The sequence below is a fragment of the Danio aesculapii genome, chromosome 16 (genome assembly GCF_903798145.1).
Source record: "Danio aesculapii chromosome 16, fDanAes4.1, whole genome shotgun sequence".
Lineage (NCBI taxonomy): Eukaryota > Metazoa > Chordata > Actinopteri > Cypriniformes > Danionidae > Danio > Danio aesculapii.
Window position 1 is genome coordinate 31,432,269 of NC_079450.1, and position 22,367 is coordinate 31,454,635.

General features: G+C 33.0%; 1 protein-coding gene across 1 annotated transcript in view; it reads left to right on the forward strand.

Moving 5' to 3' along the window:
* Window positions 1–1,973: 1,973 nt before the first annotated feature.
* si:ch211-79k12.1 (uncharacterized protein LOC568891 homolog) overlaps window positions 1,974–22,367 on the forward strand; it is a 32,361-nt gene continuing 11,967 nt past the window's right edge. Inside the window, exons 1-5 of the mRNA XM_056475145.1 lie at window positions 1,974–2,083; window positions 6,966–7,087; window positions 11,240–11,450; window positions 13,400–13,554; window positions 18,880–19,024. Of these exons, the coding sequence (XP_056331120.1) occupies window positions 2,026–2,083; window positions 6,966–7,087; window positions 11,240–11,450; window positions 13,400–13,554; window positions 18,880–19,024 (691 nt within the window). The 5' untranslated portion in view covers window positions 1,974–2,025. The remainder of the gene's footprint in view (window positions 2,084–6,965; window positions 7,088–11,239; window positions 11,451–13,399; window positions 13,555–18,879; window positions 19,025–22,367) is intronic.

A 22,367-nucleotide genomic window follows, 5' to 3' on the forward strand; every position in this document is an offset into this window, starting at 1 on the left:
CAATGAACTCTAGGGGATTTCCGTTGTTTTCTACCTACATTTTTTTATTATCATTGAACTGCCTACTAACAAAGTGAAAGAAAGATATGGAGTGATGATCATTCTGCCACAAAAGCAGACTGAGGTCACGGTTTCTTGTCTCTCCAGTTCAGCAGCACTGAGCTGACCTGACCAGCAGCAAGAATTATAAATCACGCCATATCTTTTTCACCTCGAGTTGCAACAACAAACATGCCCACCATGTGCATCAATGATGGTATGTCTTAAAAAAAGCATTTGAAGCAAGTTATTTTGGCCTAACATAATTTTTTTTATTGTTATTCTTACTTTATATTTACTTAAAAACTTGCATTTAACTCAAATGTTTACATCCACACCCAGAGGGGCAGACTGGGACACCATTTCAGGCTCAGTAATCCTACACCCACCCAGGCCATCCTCTGATAAATGAAGACAGACAAACAGTATGTCAATCATTTCCTACAGTAATTATTCTGTTTTTGCTGAAGAAGCTGGTGGGCTTGTTTAGTACTTTTTTGTTTATGGTAGTAAACCAAAAATAAAAATCCTTAGGCTGGGCATGTGCAAAATAATTAAAAGCATTCTTTTTATGGTAGGGTCTTTCACAACGAGTAAAGAAAAGAACTAGTTTAACTGGAAACTTAAACCAGTCATCTGAATTGCAAAAATGGTGCCTGACTTTATTCATGCTCTATTGTTACAAGTAGAACTGTCTCCACTTTTATGCAAAAAACTAACTTTACATTTAGCAGATGCATTTATTAAAAGCAACTTGTGATTAGATTTTTCAAACTCTAAATAGATGTTTGCATGTGCGTATTTATTCATTTACAAAGGCTTATTTATTAATCCTGTAATGACTTTGACCCACAATTTAACAACAATTTCATATCAGATTAACGAAAGTATCAACACCAATTTAACTTCCATTAACCATTTCATTCCCCAAAATGTTCTTTATAGTGGGAAAATGTTTTAAGATTATTAAAGTCTATGAAACAATATAGTACGCATAGTTGAACAACATAACTATATCTTGGGGATTGAACCTAAAAGGCTCTCCTATGCATCACTGTAAAACCCCTTTTTGGTTCTTCCTGAGACGACTATTTTTTAAGAGTTTTGGTTAGAGAGTCAATTAAACTATTAATTTAAGATTCAAAATTTACTTGTTCTCACCAATATAGGCCCAATTATCATCATGACCAGCAGCTTGGGTTAAAATAATTCCTCCTTCTAAATAAAACTAGAAGAATCGCATTAGCACTATTTTACTTACGCTATTTTCAGAAAAGTAGGTTATTGGTACGAATTCACATGGTTTCGTTCGTATAAAACGTAACGTTACGATTTTAAAATGCTCCCAAACCCTAGATAAATACGAATTAACCACTAAAAAAGACCAATAACGAATTGCCTAAATCGCAAAAACTAAAAGACGAAATAACTTAAGGGTTAAACAGCTTTAGTTTTTATTTCAGGAAATAATTATTGCACTGCCCAGCTGGTACACCTGAGGTTCGCGGTTGGCTGATTATTATACCTTTAGCGAATCAGCAAATAAAGACCTGAAGGAAGATTCAGAATTGTAGCACTTAAAAAAACTCTTTAACTTCTACGGAGTTAAATCATGGGGCCAAGAAAACAGGAACACTCACGAACTGTTCCCTCGCTCGCACCCTCTGAACACAGACTGTGCTAGAAACAGGTGATGCATCGCCTTCATTTGCATAAACAGCCTTTTGTAACAATGACATATTCCGCAGTGTTTTCGAAACACTGTAATTTTAACGTGATACAAAACAAATGCATTTGCTACATTATAACAACTTTGAAAAAAAAAGAAAAAAAGAAGAAAGAGTAGCTTTATAGGAAAAAAAGAAAGCTTATAAGATGCTGAGTGGCCAGAAGCTCCACCTTCCTCCTCCGCGCACATATATTGTGTTTACAAACTTTCGTTTTGTCAGAGGTCGTTTTCAAACACAGACGTCAAGATCCTTCAAAATGAGAGGCTTTATTCTCCTCGCAGTCCTGGCGATCACCTTTCTCCAAAGATCAACCGGTAAATAACATTTTGTTTATGTCTTACAAAACCATTATTTTTAATGTCTTTCATCTGTGTAAGAGTCTGTACACTTGTACAGTTTTATAAAGTTTGTGTTGAGATTCTGTTGTTGACTTCAGCATAACCTATAATAAAATTTAAATACTTTTACACCCCCACAAATCTAAACGTTCAGAATTGCACACCTCAAAACTGAATCAGTTTTAGTCTCTATTAATAACCTGTGTTCTTCAAGAGTGATCCAGGGAGTTATAATTGGCTTTATAAGCAATATCTAAGCCCCAAAATGGCATTTCCAGTGTAATATATGCATATATAAAATATACAGACATTACAGGTGATCACAATTAGGCTAGGTAAAAAACAAAAAACCCAGGAATTTGCCACCTTATCTACAACACCATCTTGACCCAACCAGTTTGACAGCATTCGAGGACAGGTGTATTTGTTTGAAAGCACATTCATTACTGTTTGATAATAGTTGTTCCATTGACATTACATGTCAGATGATAAGGGGAAAAAATTTAGCTAACCTTTCTGTAGGATATTTACAATATTTGCTTAAGACTATGAGGCACATCTGATAGCGTGCATATTACCTTCGCATGTTCCTGTTTTGTCATTTTACATACCTGCAAATAAAGCAGCAGACCATGAAGCTAAGACAGAATAAAGAATATTGTGACAACTTTTCACTCTACTGTACATGTAAAAACATTTTTGGCAGGTATGTTGTACAGTAGGGCGACTTGGTGGCGCAGTAGGTAGTGCTGTCGCCTCACAGCAAGAAGGTCGCTGGTTCGAGCCTCGGCTGGGTCAGTTGGCGTTTCTGTGTGGAGTTTGCATGTTCTTACGTTCGCGTGGGCTTCCTTCGGGCGTTCCGGTTTCCCCCACAGTCCAAAGACATGTGCTATAGGTGAATTGGGGAGGCTAAATTGTCAGTTGTGTATGAGTGTGTATGGATGTTTCCCATAGATGGGTTGCAGCTGGAAGGGCATCCGCTGCGTAAAACATGTGCTGGATAAGTTGGCGGTTCATTCTGCTGTGGCTACCCCGGTTTAATAAAGGGACTAAACCGAAAAGACAATGAATGAATGAATATTGTACAGTAGTGACCAGTCATATTCAATCTAGGAAACGTATTATCAGAGTGGAAATCTAATGTTCCATACTACATTTCAAAACTTGTTTAAATTAAGGGATGTGTGTGTTTTTCAGAGTAGATTTTGTATAGCCTACACTGTAACTCTGCGAATGTGTGTGTTTGGAAAGTTTAAAACATAAGTATGTGTTCAAATGTTTAATTTGTTATGATACAAGCAAACAATCTTAATGAGAAATCTGTTGGGTAAATGGCTGCTAAGCAAATACAAGGGAGAATCAGTGAAATATTAAGAAAAACTGAATAAAAACTAACTACATACTGGGCAAAGGTGGCCTAAACCCTTTAACAGACACTCTAAAGGAATTTTGGACTATTTTTTTGATGGTTAAAATTTGTTCCTTATAACACCCTTGAGTATTTTTTTGCAGGTTTTTGTTTGTGATTTTTAATTTTTTTTTCATTAAAATATCTGTTAAAAGGGTGGTGACTGGTAATTAAGCAATTAATTTATTTCAGATGGTTATCGCACCTAATGATACTGTTCAGATGTTGTACTTCAAAATATTTGTTCTCAAACCACCGTTGTGTGTGGTACAATGTTCTTACATATCTCCTCCAAAGCCTTCTGTTTTGTTTTGATTTAAGGTTTGCCAGTTGTAGGCTGTGAAGTAACCAAAATCATTAAGTGTAGTGATATGGAACTGAAATGTGCTTATTAGGGCTGCATAATACACCGTTCCAGCATCAATATTGCAATGTGTGCATCCGCAATAGTTACATCTCAAAAATGTGCAATGTCCAGTCTGAATTATAGTTGACCAGGAGCTACAGAATTATATGTAATAACTGTACTTATATGTAATTTATATGATTTGTGCAAAAGAAAAACAAAAACTTTGAATCTTTGCCTTGTTTCTAGTCTAAATATCAACATTTCAAAGTGAAAACAAGATTATTTCACATACCCCACAGGCAGATAATTTCTCTTATTTCTTTTGACGGTGAAAACGAAACGAATTTTTACTTGGTCTAAGATTTAATTTTTTTTCTTGATATTTGGACTAAAAACAAGACAAAACAAAGAAAGAAAAGCATTTTTTGCATTGTGATTATTACATTTCTGTACCTGAAAAAGGTTAGACTGTCCAGAAAGCTGTCAAATAGTGCTATTCAAATCATCTACTGAAACTGTATTCATATATCAATATTTATCGCAGTAAAATATCGCAATATCAAATTTTTCTAATATCTTGCAGCCCTAGTGCTAATTATCTGCCTGAAACTACTTTTAACTGTGCTTTTATCTGAAAATAACCGAACATCTCAAATCAGAATAAAGCATTCAGTAGTTCCGTAGTATAATATGCCAAAAACAGAACGAGAAACAAAAGCAGCTAAACCAAATGCAACAGTGACAATTGATAAAACCTTTATGTTGTGCGCAGTATCAAATGTTATGATGCAAAGAAACATGTTTATGAACAATGCACATGAGAATGGCTGCTACTCAATATTGGGAGAACTAATGAAATATTAATTACTGATTATGTTGTACTCACTGTATACTTGATTTCCTGTGAGGATTTAGTTTTTTTCTGCGTATTTGTTTACAGAGTAAAATCAAACCCGCATTCTCTAATAAACTGCAGGTTTATTTTTGTCAATTAAATACCTTTATCTACAATATATTGATTTAAACTCATAGGCTCATTAAAAACAAACGAAGAATACAGACATCTCAGTTTTATTGACTTTAATAAATCTTGTTTTTTTTTATATGCACATAATGCACAATAATAAAACATAATTTAGGAACAAAAACAGAGTTATCTATTTGTGCAAAAGAATTCTTCAGTCAATGAGAAAAAGTCGCTTATTGACACACATTTTGGTTACTATTTCACCTAATGAAAAATGAGACAAAAATCTTAAATCATGGTTTATGTCATCTCATATCCTAATTAGGGATCTCCCAATCAGGTTTTCTGCCCTCGAGTCCGAGTCATTTGATTTTGAGTATCTGCCGATACCGAAACCCAATTTGATAACATAATACTTAAAAAAGAATAAAGAGAAGTCAAGAAACAGATCCGGGATGTTACTTATTTTTTAATTTACCTTATTTTAACATTTAACAAATCTGTTAAGAAACAGAGCACTTCTGTGAGGTAGCTTGATTAATCAAGTAATAAATAACAAAAAATCTTCACTTTTGGACTTTAGTGCAACAGTAAATAAATAAAAAATTTGAATATAAAAACAGACAGCTCCTCAACTTAAAATACTCGGCAGGCAATCCCAAGTTTACATATTTCACAGTCTGCTATGCATGGCAATGTTGTTGCCATCAACTTTATAATATCTCCAGACCACAGACATACTTGTGCTTTCAGCTTCAAGCTGTTTCAGTGTTCTACTTTGCCTACTATGTTGTACTATTTGTTCTAATATCACAGTTTTCGTGCTATTGTGATCACTGCTCTAAAATATATTCTGGGTAAATGTCTGGGTAAAAAACCAAAACTTTTTTCCCATTTGAACACAATATAATTTATTTTGAGGAACAGTAAACATGTCAGGCTAAATGAATTATTGACTTCTGCTGTCTTCTTTTGTTTCAAAAACCCTATTTTTTTACAATTTAAAACCGCATCTTTGGATTATAAAAAATTATAAAATATTGACGGTTTTAAAACCTTTTCCAAACACACAGTATACCTTGGTGTTACCTTATCGTCCCATGCCTATACTCAGAAATGTACTCAATCATACGTGATCATATCTCGGATTTTATTTAGAACCACAAGGCAAATGTTTGAATTAAAATGCAGAAATATAAAATAAATATTAATAAACTACGAAAAACTAACCAATGATGACAGGTGTAAAATAAAAATAAAAATATTCCTAAATAAATTAAGTTTGAAACTCTGTCACAGTGCTGTCTTTTGTGTTTGTCTGCAACCTCATAATGGCGTGTAATAGTTATGAAACTATAATTATGAAAAGTATTATTATAAACAGTGTATTTTGTGACACCACAAAACAAACAATAGAGCATAATATGAAATAAAAGACTTCCTATTCTGTATATACAATTTATGTCGTCATATTGCACATATATCCGACAGTATGAAATAATCCAAAATAATAATAAATTCTGCCTGTCTAGTGTCCCATTTAGAAGCTGTTACTTTATCCCTTTAACTGCCCCACCAAGAAAAAACATTATTTTTTTGCATTTCTTAACTCCTAATGTCGCTAGTTAACACACTTAGTGCATTTATTTCAACACATCCCATAATTTCTAAAATATCAACCTCTACCAAATGGTTGATATGTCGGTTAATGGTAAAAGTACCGGAATTAATACATATTACATGAAAAATCTGAATATATGAAGTGTAAGACCAATTTATTTAAAAACACAATCAAAATAAAACATTTCTGAATACTAAATCATCTTTGATTTTTAAAGTATGCCATAAAATATTTCAGATTCTCATTTAACATGTTTTCTTGTTTTGTTTTTTTACAATAAAACCAAAATCAAGTGTAGTAGTGTAACAGGATTATGATTTATTTATTTATTTATTTATTTATTTATTTATTTATTTATTTATTTATTTATTTATTTATTTTTGGAAACCAACACTACTGTGTAGTATAAAACCATTCTTTAAAACAGTCAAAATATGGTCAACCATTTGGTAGGGCAGGCAGTTAAAGGGTTATTCAATTGCATCAGTAATGTTTTGTTTTGTTATTTTCCAGCTTTGTTGGAGGTTAAAGGCCCATCCGAGCCGATTCTGGAAGGCCAGGATGTGACATTGGAGTGTGTGGATACAGAATCAGAGCTGAACATGAGCATGGTGCACTTTGAGAGGTTCTCCAAGGTAAGGTCACCAACACAATAGCAAGCAAATATCAGTCACGCAACACGCTTTGACGTGCGTCTGTCTGTAAATGTCAAGAGAACAGCAGATTGAAACCAAAGTGACACATTGTTTTCACGGGAAATGAGAACGATTTGTATTGTCTGCACACGTCCTCCGCAGCCGTTCTGATCGCTGTATAAACAGAAAGTGAGAGATCTAAAATTACAAACGTACCTGTCAGGGACGCTTACTCTCAAATATCAACAGCGCTGCTCTCATGATGGCGTAAACAAGGTTTCAGGGCGAGCGAGCATAAAGAACAATAACTTTATTTTGAATTTATTTGTCTGGAGATCAAGACGGCGAGTGGTATTTAAGCAGCAGGAGGCGATGTGTGTTTTAGTGCGCTTCTGAGGGCTGTTATTCTGGGTTTAATTAGTATCTGGCAGTGAGGGGCCTTTGGAGGATTCACAACATCTGCTGCTTCTGTCAGTGTACAGTCTGTTTGTCACCTTTTCCCAGCTATCTGACGCATTCAAGCAAAAAAAAAGGCTTTCCGTATCAGCAGTCATGAAGACAGATGTTTTGTTTTGCAAGCTCTCGTTAACCTGTGTTAGTCAGACCCCAAGTGCCGCAGCCCCGAAGAGTCTGCTCTCCTCTGAGTGTAACGTATTTAATCAAATTTGGCAACTGTTCTTTTCATCGGCAAGATGGTTTTAAGCCTCTGAAATATCACTACGATCAACATTTCTGATGAAAAATCTGTTGTACACGGTTTGCTACATTCCTCCTCTTGTCTGATCGATAGTTTGTACTTGTTTTTAGCAAGTAAAAAGCCTAGTGTAATTGATTTTTCCTTTAGGTTGTGATGCATGTGTTTTCTGCTTATAATTAGTTTTTTTTTACTGTTTTTTATGAAGTCAGAGTTGGAATAACTTTCATATTGTTAGTAATATTGAAATGAAGAAGCTTTGGTACTGTTGGAAAAATGAGAACCCAAACCAGGAAACTTGACAAGCAGAATTCTTTATTGAGACGTGTTGGTTTTTCTGCTGTCAAATAGCATCTTCAAGAAGTCCATTAGTCTGCAAGAGCCTACAGGAGTCTCTTACAGTAACAAGAGTAGTCTGAAATGAGTCTGATTTGTGACAGAGTTGTCTTGTCTGTATTATGTTTTTAGGAGGGGGCAGTGGCTAAAGGTGAAGATGGCATGAAGAAAGCATGCAAATGAAGTAGATAGGTCAAAGAACCTGCCCAGCCATTGATCACACAAAAGAATATAACTTTTCAGTTACAGTTGAAGTCAGAATTATTAGCCCCCTTTCAATTTTTTTTCTTCTTTTTAAAATATTTCTCAAATGATGTTTAACAGAGCAAGAACATTTTTAGAGTATGTCTGATAATATTTTTTCTTCTGGAGAAAGTCTTAATTGTTTTATTTTTAAAATTAAAATATACAATAACTTGCCTTATTATCCTAACCTGCCTAGTTAGCCTAATTAACCTAGTTAAGCCTTTAAATGTCACTTTAGCTGCATAGAAGTGTATTGAAAAGTATCTAGTCCAATATTATTTACTGTCATCATGGCAAAAATAAAATAAATCAGTTATCAGAAATGAGTTATTAAAACTATTATGTTTAGAAATGTGTTGAAAAAATCTTCTCTCTGTTAAACAGAAATTAGAGAAAAAATAAACATGGGGGCTAATTATTCAGGGGGCTAATTATTCTGAATGTATATATATTATAACTGTATGTATATATAAATATACAAATATATAAACGAAATTCCCCAAAAATGATGTATGATATTTGACAGATTTAATTTTTTTCTTAAAATGAATGTACTGTGGAAATATACATTTATATAATCTAGTTCCAAATTAACAGTGATATATATATATATATATATATATATATATATATATATATATATATATATATATATATATATATATATATATATATATATATATATATATATATATTTACATTTCATGCTTTGCAGGGTTAAGGAAGATAAAACAATTACAAAATTTTAATTCTGAAAAACACACACAAACATATATATTCATATATATATTTTGGTGCATTTAAACAAAATAAATTTATTAAACAGATATATTTATTAAAATAATATTTTAGTCACCAAACATGTTTAGAAATTGAAAGGTAATACAATTAAATTCATTAAATTCACTTTTCTTGATTTTTTTTTTTTTTTTTTTTTTCCCTCTTTTTTAAATTTGTATTTATAATTTTTTTATAATATATAAATTTGGGTGTACTAGTTTTTGGACCGTTATCATAAGTTATTTAGCTAGATAAGCTCCAGATTTGGCTTCAGTACTGACTAATCTAATGTATATGCACAAATATAATATTGTATAGCTTCCTATTAAAAATATGAATTTAAAACTTTAGATTTTTTTTGAATCTAGAAATTTCTAACTTTTTTTGTACAAAATGTGGAAAAAATGTAAATAAACAAAGAAAAAGGTTGTCAACATGATTCACAAGTTGCTAATATACGTATTATAACTTTTATATAGTATAATAAAACAAAAAATAAACTTGTGGCACAGCAGTGAATTAAATAAGCTAAATTGGCTGAAATGTATGTGTGTGAACGCCAGAGTGTACGGGAGTTTCCCAGTGTTTGGGTTGCAGCTGGAAGGGCATCCGCTGCGTAAAACACATGCTGGATAAGTTGGCGGTTCATTCTGCTGTTCACTCTCCGGATTAATAAAGGGACTGAGCCGAAAAGAAAATGAATGAATGAATGCAGCCAGAAATTAAATTCACCTAAACAAACTAAAATCAACTAAACGAACGAACAAACAAACAAAATATTCACAATACACAACACTGTAAAAAAAACACTGTAAAAAAACAATTAGCTTACTTTGCTTAAAGTGAGTAAACCAATGACCTTAAAATTGCTAAGTAAATGAACAATGTGCATACTTGTAAAAATTAGGTTAAGTTAACATAATAGTAGCCGTTCTTCCAAATAACAAGTTACAACAGGTTTACTCACATTTTTAAGTACAGGTTTAATCACTTCTAAAAAAAAAAGTAAAGTAACTAATTGCTTTTTACAGCGTTATAACTAATATACATTTTAATTATTTTATATTTTATAAAAACAAAACAAAAAAAAAAACACTTAAAAATTAGTCACGATCACTCAGAAGTAGGGCCAGAAGGAATCTGCGGATGGATTTTGCTATTTCTGCAGAGAATTTTGGTAAAAATCTGTGTATTTCTGCGGAATTATTCTATGCGTATCATAACTAAAACCTTAATATGTGAAATTAAAATAAGATCTTTTTAACTTTTATTTAATGTTTAAAATGCAAATCCAATTAGATCCACTTTATTTGGTAAACAAAGCAAGTCTCTCATATAATATCAGAAAATATGACTACAAACTGCATTGTACATTAATCAGATGAACATTTTCACATTAGTCAATAATATTACTGTAATTAATTAAAAAACTGAATAAAGATAGATTTACACACATATACACAAGTAAATAAACAGAATTAACGATGGGCTAAAAATCTGTGGAATTCTGCCGCGCAGATTCCGTGTGGACCTATTCATAAGTAGGGCCACATGAAATCTGCGCATACAGAAATCCACAGATTTTTAGCCCATCATTGATTCTATATATTTTCTTATGTAAACTTATATATTTTCAGTTAAATTCATTTCAGTAACATTTTTGACAAATATGAAAGTGTTTATATGATTTATTTGCAATACAATTTGTAAAGTAATATTTTCTGTCTTTTTGACTTGCTTTGTTTACCAAATAAGTGGATTTAATTGAATTGCATTGTAAACATTGAATAAAAGGTAAAACGATATTATTTTTATTTCATATATTAGATTTTTAGTTATGATTCCGCAAACCATTCTGCGTAAACCTGCACAGAAAAAGCAAAAACTGTTCACAGATTATGTCAGGCCCTGCTCGTAAGTTCTTAAAATTATAATTTAAGTATAATATTTCAGGCATTACTTTCAGGCAGACATTACAATATTCTAAATATATTTCGAAGAATCTACAGTTTAAAAAAGGAGACAAAACCAACAAACTAAATCAAACAAACAAACAAAAAATGATACTGAATTAAAAGAAATCTCTTCTCTAACAGTACATGAAGAAGTGGTATCGGCTGGAATCAGACCAGCAGTTCTTCTACCGCCGCTGTTTTCTGTATGACGTGGATGTGAGACGGGAGGAAGGCAAACTTTTCATCTTCATCGCCAGCATGCAGTCCTGGTCCGAGGGTCCATACCGCTGCATCACCGAGGACAACTCAACAGCAAAAAACGCCTCGGATCCCCTCACCGTCCCCATTCACTGTGAGTATGAGTGCAAATGAGCTGCCATGCAAATCCCCGTTCACTGCTCCGTCCATAAATTGATCTGACGTGTCAAGATTGTCCAGGTGCTTCAATCTTTCCATCGTTGCACATGAAGCAAGTTGCATCTGACATTTCATCTGGAGAAGGTTTTATATTTGGAATTTAAAGATTAGATGACAAATAAAACTCTTTATCACCCACGATGACAAAATCGATGTTGATATTGATTGGAGGCTTTGCAATGGGCCAGGATAAGCTGACAGTGGTGATGAATTGGAAAAAGCTGAATGGGGAAAATAACTGCTATACAGAGATGTTCAATATGAATATAGCTGAAATGCAGACATGATGGACTTAATGAACTATAGTCAAGCTGGGTTTAATGTATAATCATTGACAATAAATCATGGTGGTCACCAACAAGTTATATAACAGTTTCAAAGTCTGAGGTAGGGTCAGATGTTTAAATGTTTCTGAAAGTTTCTTTTGCTCACCAAGGCTGCATTAATTTGCCTAAAATAGAATAAAAATGCGAAATATTATATTTTTAATGAATATTTTTTTTCTATTTTCTACAGTTTACAGTGCAATTTTCAGCATTTTACTGCAGTTTTCAAAGCCACATTATTGAAATAGAAATCATTCTAATATGCTGATTTAAGGCTCAGCAAACAGTTATTGTTATAATTATGATCATGCTAGTTGCTGATTTATCTCTTACTCATAAAAACAAGTGTCGCTTGAATCCTAATTTCATAAGATTATAACAATATGGAAAAATGAAATAATAATGAAGCAATAATTATGGGAATAGTAATAATAAAATATAAGAACATAATCAAATGACAAATAATAATTGATTGTAATCAAATCATTAATTAATAATCAATAAAATTATATAATGATAATTATATAAATTAATGATTATTTGTTAAATAAAATAATTAAATGGAGAATAAATTAATATAAACAAGTGTTGTTGTTATTTTTAAACAAACAAACAAACAAAATTATTATTATTATTATTATTATTATTATTATTGTTGTTGTTATTATTATTATTATTATTATTATTATTATTATTATTATTATTATTATTATTATTATTATCATGTTATTTTGCAAGATATTCGTATTCAGCCTTAAGTGCAATTTAAAGTTTAACTAGATTATTATGTTAACCAGGCAAGTTGGGTTTGTAATTAACCCAACTTGCCTAGTTAACATAATAATCTAGTGCTTATCTATAATGTTTTTATTCCAGCCAAACTAAAAGAAATGACTTTCTCCAGAAGAAAGAAATATTACAGGAAATACTGTGAAAAATCCCTTTCTCTGTTAAATATGTCTTGGCAAATATTTGAAATATTAACTTAATACCATATTAACTAGATAGATAGATAGATAGATAGATAGATAGATAGATAGATAGATAGATAGATTATAAATTTAAAAATATTATTTACTGTCATCATGGCAAAGATAAAATAAATCAGTTATTGGAAATGAGTTATTAAAATGTTATAAATGTGTTGAAAAAAAAATCTTCTCTCCGTTAAACAGAAATTGGAGAAAAAATAAACAGCATGGCTAATAATTCAGGCGGGCTAATAATTCTGACTTCAACTGTGTGTGTGTGTGTGTATATATATATATATAATATATATATATAATATTAATGTTAAAACAGCTATCATAGCATTATTTATCAATATGTGGCTTTTTTTGGACTCTCAGAAGCTATAGAAATTCAAAATTTAAAAAAGGAAATACGTTGGGACCATTGTTTTTGTTTTCATCCCTCGAAATGGTCTATATAGCTTTATGTGAGTGTGTTTTGGACTTGAATTTCCATGTCCTACTTCCTTGTGTTTATGCTATGCAAATATATCCAGGAAGCGAAGCTGTTTTGACTAATCCTTTTATCCTCGTATGTTCTCTGGCAGATATGCGGGAGGTGGCAGTGCACAGGGCCGGTTTAGGATATTTAACACGCTATTTCAACTCAGTGCAGGACCTCCGAGTGCGATTAGGAGACGATGTGGAGCTGGAATGCTCTACTTCAGCCTCCGAGGAACCTGAGTACTTCTGGGCCAAAGAGGTGACAGATTTAATATGTAATACTCGTGCTTTCCTTCTCTTTTTTTTTTTGCCTTCTTATTTTTTATTCCCTCACAGCCATTTACTTGGTTTCTGTCTACTGTATTGGGACTGCAGGTGCCTGTTTTTTATGCAACGGACATCTCAAAGATTTCTTAATGAACCACTGGAGTGAAAATAAGCGTATTCACTAAGGTCTGGGGAAAAAAAGTTGTGAAAGTTATCAACTCATTAGTTAGAACAGGGAATGTGCAATGAACAGATCTACATTAAGCAGTCTCTTGAGGCGATGTCTCGTCTACACCACACTTATCAGTTCTGTTTCTCTATTTTTATGTTTATTTATGAGCTTTCTGCAACCACTTTCCAAGATTGCAGCCAAATGTGAGCATAAATTAGCTTTAGCGAGAAAATGAAACTCACCAGTGGCCAGTTACTTCCCGGTGAGTGTGTTTTTTTATTAATCTAATGGTTAAGTAAAAGTAAATTTGCAAAACATGATCATCGAGCCCTCAGTGATAAGCTATTCAAAGAAGTGTGTCGTGTGTCAAGACAGATGTTTGCTTAAGAAAACATCTGTCTTCACTCGTGCATCTTCTGTCTCTGTGGAACATTTGTTAACATTTGTTTGTTTAGGATGTCAAGATGTTTTATATTTTTGCCATGTGGCAATGTGAAATTTTTTACACATTGAGCCACCAAAATAAATGTATATATTTTAGGTACGAAATCCTGATGTGCATGTCAGAGTAATGTTTGTTTTAGCAACTTTTTCACATTTTACATATTGTAGATAAGGTTTTCAAAAAAAAACAAAACAATCCTTTGTTTACTCAGATTCTTGACAACTTAAAACAACTAAACAAAATCATCAGGCCATTGGTGGGCAATGTAGCTTAATACAAAACGCTATACTGTACGCTTTACGCTATACACACATATTGTATGATCTTGTATTATGGCATTGTTTTTTTTGTTATGATGTACTTACACGTGCCTGTAGAGTGAAACACATAATACACATGCGTTAAAAAAAGAAACGTTTTTGTAGCAGATTTACATGGAGATGCTAATGGTATCACTTCCAAAACTTGCGCTTTTAAAACTGTCTGAGATGATTCGCGCTTTATGACATGGCGTGTTATCCTGGTGGAAGTAGCCATCAGAAGATGGGTACACTGTGGTCATAAAGGGATGGACATGGTTAGCAACAATACTCAGGTAGGCTGTGGTGTTGACCCGATGCTCAACTTTGGCCCAAAGTGTGCCAAGAAAATAACCCTCACTCCATTACACCACAGCCACCAGCCTGAACCATTGATAAAAGGCAGGATGCATCCATGCTTTCATGTTGACTCATCAAACCAGGCAATGTTTTTCCTATCTTCTATTGTCCAATTTTGGTAAGCTGTGTGAATTGTAGCCTCAGTTTCCTGTTCTTAGATGACAGGAGTGGCATCCGGTGTGGTTTTCTGCTGCTGTAGCCCATTTGCCTCATAGTTTGACGATGCTCTTCTGCATACCTCGATTGTAACAAGTGGTTATTTGAGTTACCGTTGCCTTTCAATCAGCTCAAACCAGTCTGGCCATTCTCCTCTGACCTCTGGCATCAACAAGGCATTTGCGCCCACAGAACTGCCACCCACAGGATATTTTCTTTTTTTTGGACCATTCTCTGTAAACTCTAGAGATGGTTGTGCGTGAAAATCCCAGTAGATCATCAGTTTCTGAAATACTCAGACCAGCCCGTCTGGCACTAACAACCATGCGTTCAAAGTCACTTAAATTACCTTTCTTCCCCATTCTGATGCTCGGTTTGAACTGCAGCAGTACATCTTGACCATGTCTTTATTATCGAGTCATCTTTATTACTTGAAATAAACTTAGGCTACATTGAAATAAATGCTAACTAATAATAAAAAACTAAAACTTATAAAAAATAAATCTTATTTCTGTCAGTTGCCATGAAAAAGTTTCTCAATTGTTCATTTAATTTAAATAAAACTGATATAACTGATAAAAATGTTCAAAATAACAAAGACACAAAACCTAAGTACTAAATCAGCAATTAAAACAATAAAAAAAATAAAACTATTCAATAAAAACAACCTCATTGTTACTAAAACAACTCAAAGACATTCCAGATTGCTATTGCAGTAAAACCGGTAAAACTCCACGCAGGTCAGACAGGTTCATTTAGGTTCTGTGCGTAACTACTGAACAATAATCTTGACACTTACACATGCGCTGCGCTTTCTACAGCGTGCTCCTGTTCCTAAACACAACATTAAAAAAAATCGGTCTAAATGTCATTGTGTGGGTGATGAATGACCACACAATGTGATGAGTTGGAAGTGCATAATGACTCACTACTGTTATTTAGACTGACAGTCGGTCCCCAACCACGTTATCAATCCTGTGACAGTAAAAAAAAAAACTAGCTTCAAATATAAACAGTATATCAATGATAAACTGTTGCTTAGACAGCTTAACTTCAGATACACACAACTTGAAACTGTGGCATGACTGAGTAAAAAGCTAATTCTTACAAACCAGAAAAACCAAGTTTCATTTAAATGGTTGGAACACAGTTTGATGTAAAGCGTCTACCTGTTCATTGTGCTTAACGTCTTGGGTTCTGCAGAAGGAAACAGGAAGATGTTCGGAGCCAGCGGATTAGATTAAACAATGGTGCATTTGGCCAGAACTCAGCTTGACTGGGAATCCTCTTAATTCACTTCCATTGAAATTGAAATGGACTTTGTTGGCAGGCTGCAGAAAGGCCTCCAGTGCCAAATACATTTGTATGGTTATGATGTTCTCTCGGTTTTTTCTTTTTTGCACTGGCAGTTGTTTCCTTTAATTGTATGGTGTTAAGATTGATTTTTACTCTTTCATACTCCCTTATTTACGATACTGGTCAAAAGTCTGAGATGAGTACGATTTTCAAATGTGTTTATTTTTTATTATTTTTTTATGAAGCATATAGCGACAATTATTGATCAAAAATACAGTAAAAACCGAAAAATTATACAAATATTTTTATAGTTAAAAATAACAATCTTCCTACTGTATGTAATCTAAACTTTCTAAACGTATTCCTGTCATTTAAAGCTGAATTTTCAGAATCATTACTTCAGTTTCACATGATCCTACAGCAATCATTCTACTATGATCATCTGCTCAAGAAACATTTATTATTATTATTATTTTCAGTGTTTAAAATGTTTGGTCTGCTTGATATTTTTGTGCTACTTCACATTCAGAAGTACAATTAAAGTTGTTTTATGAATCAAGGACACATTCCATATTTCAATATTAAAATTGAAGCCCTTTATAATGTACAAAAACCTTATTTCAGTTCAAATCAGTGCTGTTACTTTGAGGTTTTCTTTTCAGTGACGAATCCTAAAAGTAAAATGTGTCACAGTTTCTACTAGGGTTGCAGGGTTTACCGGTACTATGGTAGTATCGTGATACTATAGCTCCAAAATACTGGTGTTGCCACTGTAGTTTGTAAACGCTAGTATCATTATTACCGGTCTATCTACAACAGGGTGTCCGCGGGGTCATAAAAAGTATTAAAAGTTATTATTATGAGAAAGTTAAGGCCCTTAAAAGGTATTAAAAAGTCTTAATCACGTTTTTACACGGTCTTAAATTTAGTTCAAGCGATGTCCAAAGTTTTTGAATCCAAAAAAGCATAAATCTATTTATTTTCCTCCTAATATTAACAACAGTGTGCTTGGTCCACACGATCGGGCAGGGGCATATCCAGCCAAGCTCCTTCGTCAGGGTGATGTCATGTAATTTGCGACGAATGCGGAAAGGTGATGTGACGGTCTCCACATGTATCGAAACCATAGAGCAAAACAGACGACAAAATGGGAAAATGTAAGTTCGCGTACTCTTGGTTGAAGTCGCTGAAAACAACAGTGTAATTTATTAAGCTTTGTTTCTTCTGAGCTTAACTGAGTTCTGTTGCATGGTTGTGCTGCATTGATTTATGTAACTACACCTGTTTATTAACAACTGTTTATTAAGTTAAAGTTTTGATACTGATTAGAACTTGAGGTCTTAAAATATTCTGAGTAGGTCTTTAAAAAGTCTTAAAAAGGTATTGAAATTACCTTTAGGATCCCTGCATTTACCCTGTATAATACATCATGTTGCATGTGGAAAAGTCACTAAAATGCTCACACGTTTGTGCAACAAACAATTTTATTTTAATAGTCTGTGGTGTGGAGCCTTTTAAGATTACAAAACTGTGTAGAATTCACACTTTTTATGGTAGCCTATTACACGTTTTCTGACACTTCAGTTAGAATCTGAATCAGTTCATTTCTGTTCCTGTCAATATGGTTTAGCAGCGACAACAACCGCAACAATCTTTTTAAAAAAATGACTCACAAAATTAATTTTTTATTACTTTGGATTCTTACCTGATAAGACTGAAAAAAAAAATAAATAAAATAATAGATGAAAAATCCAAAATAGCAACAGAAAACGTTGAAAGAAATTTTGAGTGCTTCATGTAGCCTAATTTTCCTGGAATAATGCTTTTTTTGTAACTAATTTCGTTTGGTATAATTTGTATTTTTATTTGAATGTGTTTTTTGCTGGTCAGGTATCTACAAATTAAACAAAAGGAACAAATACAGTTTAGGTGAAGTGACGTGCAGATAATACTTTTTTTAATAATATGGTAATTATGAATTTATTTCATTTAGGCCTATTATAACATTTTAAAATATAGTATTTCTGACAATTTTCTGTATTCATAGATTTCAGTTATGAATTACAGTATCGCAATACTACTTGGTATCAAGATACTTCAGCTGGTACAGTATCGTAACATTAATTAATGGTATTGTGACAATCCTAGTTTCTACAAAAAACAATGATTGAGTACCAATAATGACTTATCATTATAGATCCAAAACATTAGCATATTAGTATGATTTCTGAAGGATCATGTGACACTGAAGTAATGATGCTGAAACATGACATGACATTACATTTTAAGCTACATTCAATAAGAAATGTTGTTTTAAATGTACTGTATTTTTTTCAGTCAAATCAATGCCAATCATTTGACCAAAGTGGAACAGGGATTTCTGGAGAAATAAATGTTGGTTTTGATTTTAAATCCATTATTTGATCTGATTTTTAATGAAAAGTACAAAAATAAGCAAAAAAGTGTGGAATTCACCCTCCTACACGGTTCCCTTCCAAAGAACGATTACTTCTGCCTTATCTTTCTTACGTCATATCTGTCATGTAGTTTCTGTTTTTCACTTTTCTGTAACTTCTGTTTTCTCGGAAGGGAGAAGACTGGCTCTTGCCTTCCAATAAGCTGAAGCTGGATAAGGTGAAAGATGATGATGGTGGAAGATACACCTGTTCAGCTCAGTCGCCCACTGTACGATCCCTCATGAAGAAACGTACAATCAGCATCACTGTTCTAAAAGGTTAGAGCTGCCAGAAGAAGATGATAATGTCTGACGTACAGTAAACAACTTGTATATGCACTTCAGATGCAAGTGCCACCTGAAATTTTATTTTGAAATGAGCAGTTCTCTCAGGTTTATATGTTTAGTTTCAGTAATTTAACTTTTATAGCGATGAATCAATTCTTAGAGGTTTTTGCCTCTTTATTTTTGCCTCTTGAGAACTTAAAGTGCATCCGGAAAGTATTCATAGCGCTTCACTTTTTCCACATTTTTCATGTTAGAGCCTTATTCAAAAATGGATTAATTTATTTCCTCAAAATTCTACACACAATACCCCATAATGAAAATGAGAAAAAAGATTTTTTTGAAACTGTTGCAAATTAAAAACCTGAAAAATCACATGTACATAAGTATCCACAGCCTTTGTCTTGAAGCTCTAAATTGAGCTCAGGTACATTCTTTTTCCACTGATCATTCATGAGATGTTTCAGCAGCTTAACTGGAGCTTACTTGTGGTAAATTCAGTTGATTGAACATGATTTGAAAAGGCATACACCTGTCTGTATAAGGTCCCAGGGTTGACAGTGCATGTCAAAGCACAAACCAAGCATGAAGGCAAAGGAATTGTCTGTAGACCTCCGAGACAGGATTGTCTTGAGGCACAAGGCTGGGGAAGATTACAGAAAAATATACAGATAAATACTTTCCAGATGCACTGTATATATAATGTAAACATGTGAACCCACACACATGCACATATTTTGGTGGTGATCATGATTAATTATTTGACAGCACTAGTTATTGTACACAATATGTTCATAATGCCTTTTTAATCTATTTGTCCCCATTAACTTTCATAATATGCTTCATTTCTTAATAAGGCTCGATTAAAAAGGAAATTTTTTAATGATACCCTATGGCCAGGATAATATCTATGGTATGACTGCACATAAACTACATTTGACAGTCGTATGGATTATAGCTCTAAAAGCTTAGATCTAGATATATTTATTGGTAGAGCACTTTTCAAAATCCATGTCATTTCAAAGCAGCTTAAATATAAATGTGTCCTAATTGTGCCTCAGGGCCTATTTCTTTTCAGTGATCCAATCACAAATGGATTAAATGCATTTCCAGCTGTAACTAGGAAAGAGTTCAAATGCAAATGAGCTCAAAACATTTAGAGCATGTTTACATTTGTTTGCACCTGTATTATCCACTTGTAATTATGAAAGCCGTCCTAAAACCAGGTGTAATTAGGGGTTTAATGTCTTACAATTAGGTGTGGGACAATAACCGGTTTTAAGGTTTACCGCAGATTGGAAAAGGTTTTAAAACTTTTTAAAATGGTATATGTACTTTTTTGTAATGTGTTTTCAAAGACTATATTATTTATTTTTAGGGCAACAGCAATGGACCATCCACATTAAAAGCTACTCGGTCCACGATTCAGCAAATCTTTGAAAAACAAATTGCTTATGCATCAACATACAAACATGCTCTGGATCTGACCTAGTCCTGAGCACCTGGACCTAGACCTGACCAGTGCGGTTGCTTATTTATAGATAAGATATCCAAAGATTTATTTTTAAGTTGTAAAGAAATGTGTGTTTCTGACACTAATTGATATAGCAAAAAGCTATGATTTAGTTAAATTATTTAGCCTGATATATAGCCATGTTTACTGTTCCAAAATAGTTGAAATGTATCATCGTAAAGAGAACTGAAAAAAAAAAAACAGATTCAAAGATGATTCCTTGGATTTACTTTTTTTTCCCCAAGTTGTTGTAAACAACTGTATTTATTTGGGCTGACTTTAAACAAACAAATTATGCTGAACATTACAAAATTTAATTTGTTTGTTTAAATTTAACACAAATTGTTTGCAACAATTTTGCAGACAACATTTTTTTCAGTGAGCAAGTTATTCCATTTTGAATAGATTTGATCTCAAGACTATGATGACAATTACTTTATTTACTCTATTATGCGCCAATGAATCATTCACAATAAGACCCAAATGAAGATTAATTGCATTGAATTTGATATTGACACTGACAGTTCCCCATAATTGGGCCTGCCCAAGCCTGAGCAACTAATACCAAAATATTCAGAGTTTTTATCCTTAATCCATAGTTCCAAATCAACATTTATTTGCGCATTGCAAACATGTGTGGTTGAAACTACACATCTCGTTTGTGGTTAGGAGAATAATTATGACATTTGGATTTAAAGAGATAATGTGCTTAAGGCAAGGTACCTATATAGGAATTAAGAATTTGTAATTAGATATTTTTTTATCTCTTATTATTTAAAAAAAAATGTGATATATTTATTTTCCTGTCTCTGTGATCTTCAGTATTTTGGGAAGACCATTTAACAATTAAGATTTAATCTGGGAAAAAAAAAAAAAAAAAAAAAAGATTGGGAATTCTGAGTTTAAATCCCAGCTCACATACCTTTCCCAAACCCATCCTCTCTCTCTCTTTCCAACTTTGCTTCCTTTGGCTAACTACTGTCCTATAAAAATAAAGGCAAAACACGAAAAAGAAATCTTTAAAAAATAAAATAAACTTTGAAACAACAAACGAGCTTCTGCTTATGTCTTCTGATAGATTATATTATTACCATGAATGAAATCATGTTGAATGGAACTAAGCACAAGACCCTACTTTTTTCATTTTTGCTATTCCATACATATTCACATTTGAATATCTTATCGTTTGTTCAAAGAATTAAAGCACAGTTTTTTAAGAGTGTACACATGTGTACTGTATGTGATCACGTACCACAGTAGAACCCTGGAGTGACATAACAAGCCAACCTGCAAAACCATGCATCAAAAAAATGCAAATCAGTGATTATAGATGCCATGTTTGGTGTAAACAACAATAATCTGACATTATCTGATATTTCTAATTAGCAGAAGTTATTGCTCCACCAGCTGTGTGACGTCAATAACAACAATTCTAACCAATGTGGTCGGAATGACGTGTGGGAAACAACCCTACTGACCAACTAGATCGTTCCTCCAATGATAAATAATGCTGTGATAGTTAATCACATGCTTCCCAGAGGTCATGACATTTCTGGAGTATCGTGGAATTTTAAAAGTTGTATCCCACACATTAAAAGTCAGGAAATTTTACATTTTCTCTTTGTCGAAGTGATGGGCTATCAGGGATTTTTTCGTGGCTTTAAATTTTAGTTTCCATTTATCAATATATAATTTTTCCATACCATTTTTATGTGTTTTCTTTTCATGCCTATTGTTATCCCAGCAGGCACAGAACGCTAATATGACATCAGATTGACACTGTACCCCAATGTTGTGGGACGTTGCATTTTGGGTGGAAATGAA